General features: G+C 48.0%; 1 protein-coding gene across 1 annotated transcript; it reads right to left on the reverse strand.

Moving 5' to 3' along the window:
* Nucleotides 1–501: 501 nt before the first annotated feature.
* On the reverse strand, nt 502–3,308 carry ID2 (inhibitor of DNA binding 2). The gene is made up of 3 exons (XM_082248996.1): nt 2,852–3,308; nt 2,603–2,664; nt 502–642 (listed from the first exon to the last, which is right to left on the reverse strand). The coding sequence occupies exons 1-2, from the start codon at nt 3,206–3,208 to the stop codon at nt 2,608–2,610; spliced, it is 414 nt and encodes a 137-aa protein (XP_082105122.1). The 5' UTR covers nt 3,209–3,308; the 3' UTR covers nt 502–642; nt 2,603–2,607.
* Nucleotides 3,309–3,746: the final 438 nt, after the last annotated feature.

Raw genomic sequence — 3,746 nt, forward strand, 5'->3', positions numbered from 1 at the left:
AAAAAAAAAAATAAGCTTACAACCAAACTTTTATAAAAAGTTTAGCATGATTAAATTTTTTCTTATTACACATTTTTTTGCAGAAATAAAAATCTCTGCCACTGTACAAGGGAGGGGAAAAGACTTGGAATGTTAAAGAGTTCACAATTTTCTTATTTAATAATCTATATACACACACATTTTCATTTCAGTCCTGGAGGAGACATCTGATCCCATACAACTTTAACTTCCGTCCGCATTGCCCGATGCTTCACCTTTTATTAAATAAAAAGGCATTAAAATAGCTGTTGGTAAAGTGGCAAATCCCTTGTGGTAACTTTTTTTTTTTAGCTTTCACTCCCCATTGCAGGAGAGAATAGTAGATTTCAAGCCTTCCCTATGTTAGAAAAGGTGAATTAAAGTCTTTCATAAATAAGAAGCAGTCCAAAGCTTGGCTGGGAACAAATAAAAATAAAAAAATTCAGGGGTGGGGGGTGATAAAAAAAAATAAAAATAAAATAAAAAACTGGATGCGAGTCCCTTTTCATAGCCACACGGATCCCCCCTCTTCCACAAGCTTCTGTACAAATGCAGTACTCAAATAAATGAAATAGAGAAGTCTTGTAGCCATGTTGTGCAAAGAAAAACAGTCAATCGGAACACCTGCAAGAGATTGAGAAGGAGGCCTTTAGTGGAAGCGATCAGGAGACAGACTGGCGCCAGTGAGGAAGCCACACTGAACATTTAACCAAACACTCACTGGGGGCGAACTCGGTCCTCCAGATGTACACAGGAGCTGGGGGATTAACCCTTCCCACGCAGCTTCACCCACACTGCTATGTCACATGCTTAGACCCCACACATCTCTGATCACCCCATCAGGCTTACAGATCACATACAACAGACACTCGTATACAAACTGCACAATAAAACATTGGAGGGGGAAGAAAAAGCATTGGACTTTGCTCCAGGGTACTTGGACCAATAAGGGACATTAAAAAAAAAAAAAAAAAAAAAGAAAAAAAAAAAGGAGACCAGGGCAGGCAGCTGGGCACAGCACTGGGTATTATAAAGGGACACCGTAAGGGGACTATGGAGTGAGATCAGGGCAGGCTGCTGGGTCTAGAACTGGTTATTATAAAAGGGACACAGCATAAGAATGACTACGCCTGGTACAGGCACAGCATAGGCAAGAGGGACATAAAAAAAATAAGACTGGGAAGGCTGCTAGGCGCAGCACTGGTTAAATAAAATGAAAAAAAAAAAAAAAAAAAAAAAAAGGGCGTTTAAGCCAGTCTCTTGAATCCAAGCATGTAGGCGCCAGTGTACTGCTTGCATCAATTATTTGATTAAATGCAGCCACTTAGACGTGATGGCAGGAGCCCACAAACATTTAAGGCATTAGGGCTGACTCTCTGCCACTTACTCTGCCCTGTGACAGAAGGGAGAAAGATGGAACGCTAAAACTGAATGGGAAGTAGAAATTGAACGTTCAGCTATGACAGAACATCCAACAGACCATGTTCACTACCCTTATAGACCTTTCAAGAGTATCCTAAATTCAGTATCCTAATAGGATCTGCTATGAAGCTGAATGTTCTAATAGAAAGTTCAGTATCCTAATATCTCAGCCAGGGCTCAATTGAACAGTTAGGGTTACCCTGGTCTGTAATTGATTTGCCTCCCAATTTGATAGTGTCTGCATAGTTCTTGGGCCTGTGCCACTTGGCAGAGCCCAGCTGTGTGACACCAGTTATCTTTATAGCCATCGGTAAGGGGTGCCCTGCTACCCACTGACCACCCAACTGTAAGGGGGTGCATACTTCCAACTGACCACCCAACCGCAAGGGGCATGCTCACCAATTTACAAGGCATTTTTCCCACTGACCACCAATGTAGGAAGCATTCTGCCCCACTGACCACCAATGTAGGAAGCATTCTGCCCCACTGACCACCCAGTTGAAAGGGGGCATTCTTCCCACTGACCACCCAATCGAAGGCGGCATGCTTCCCACTGACCACCCATTCGAAGGCGGCATTCTTCCCACTGACCACTAAACGTAAGGACCACTCACCAATAAAAGGATCATTCTGCCCCATTGACCACCTAACTGGAGATGGCATTCTGCCCCATTGACCACCTAACTGGAGATGGCATTCTGCCCCATGGACCACCCAACTGGAAGAGGCATTGTCACCAATGTAAGGAGCATTCTTCCCAGGGACCCCAATTACTGACTTAGCAGGCGCTCCGTGAGATCTGTAGATGATGTCAAGGGTTCCCAAGAGGTAGAAAAAATAAAAGGGGGGGGACCAGAATGCTCAGAGCAGATCATAATGGAACCCCAGAAAGCTCAGAGCAGATCATAATGGAACCCCAGAAAGCTCAGAGCAGATCATAATGGAACCCCAGAATGCTCAGAGCAGATCATAATGGAACCCCAGAAAGCTCAGAGCAGATCATAATGGAACCTTCGGTATGGCGATAGAACGTCCAGTCTTGTGACGGAACGTTGAGGTATCCTAGTAGGGGGTTGCCTATCCTCCTTGGTGAGGTTAATCATCCCTCCCCAGCCCCCCACATACACTCACCCCACAACCACACCACACATTAGACACTCACCATTTTTAAGGACAAAGAGCTTTGCTGTCATTCGTGATAAACTCTGCCGATAAATCAGACGCCTGCAAGAGAAAACAAGCACGTGTAAGTAGATGGGAGCCAACAGAGGCTGACAGGGAGAGGGGGAGGGGAGCACATACACAAAGCAGCAGGGGGAAGAAGGAGGAGAGGAGACACCTGGCTATGGGGGTATTAGGGGATGGGGTACAATGGAGGACAATGCATGGGATGGGGGTAGGGATCATGTACCTGCAGTGTCAGGATGCTGATGTCTGTGTTGAGGGTGGTAAGTGGGGTCCTGGTGGTGGAGGGGGAGGAGGAGGTGCCCATCCTCGGGTGGTGCAGGCTGACGATGGTGGGGTGTGAGTCTAGGGCGATCTGCAGGTCCAGGATGTAATCGATGACATGCTGCAGGATTTCCATCTTGCTGACTTTCTTGTTTTGGGGGATGCTCGGCACCAGCTCCTTCAGCTTGGAGTAGCAGTCATTCATGTTGTACAGAAGGCTCATCGGATCGTCCACCGGCGTTTTGCTCCGGGAGATGCCCAGGCTGTGCTCCGTTAGGCTGCCTTTCCTTACAGATCGGACGGGGCTGAAAGCTTTCATAGTGCAGGGCGGTATAGACAGGTAATTCCCCACACACACGCAGACGACAAGCGCTCAGCAGTCCCTATCCAGCTTTCACACTCCTTGTTTTCTTTTCTTGATTAGCTCAGAATGAGCTGCAGAACGATCGGCAGTCACTTATATACCCCAGCGCGAGGCGGCTGACAGGTGGGCGGTACACGGGGTTCTGGTTGGCTGGAAGGAACGGAGAAGATGTGTGATTGGAAGGGGATTACACTCACGGAATGCGAAACCCTTCCGCGTTCTAAACCAATTAAGGGCAGCGGGGGGCGTGTCCGTGCGATCTCAGCTGTGCTAGTAAATAGCCTGCGATGGATTCACACTGTCAGAGCGCGGAGTGCAGGCATGACAGGGGACATGGGGGGACATGGAGGCATGACAGGGGACATGGGGGGAGTGCAGGCATGACAGGGGACATGGGGGGGGGGGGGGGGAGTGCAGGCATGACAGAGGACATTGGGGGGGGGGGTGCAGGCATGACAGAGGACATGGGGGGGTTGCAGGCATGACAGAGGAC

The sequence above is a fragment of the Pelophylax lessonae genome (genome assembly GCF_965119305.1).
Source record: "Pelophylax lessonae genome assembly, chromosome: 3".
Taxonomy (NCBI): Eukaryota; Metazoa; Chordata; class Amphibia; order Anura; family Ranidae; genus Pelophylax; species Pelophylax lessonae.

What these genes read in the sequence shown, in the direction of transcription:
- ID2 (XM_082248996.1), bottom strand. Translation starts at nt 3,208, where the DNA reads ATGAAAGCTTTCAGCCCCGTCCGATCTGTAAGGAAAGGCAGCCTAACG. An exon ending in TCAGCATCCTGACACTGCAG is followed by an intron (nt 2,665 to 2,851) that starts GTACATGATCCC and finishes TTTCTCTTGCAG; the next exon opens with GCGTCTGATTTATCGGCAGA.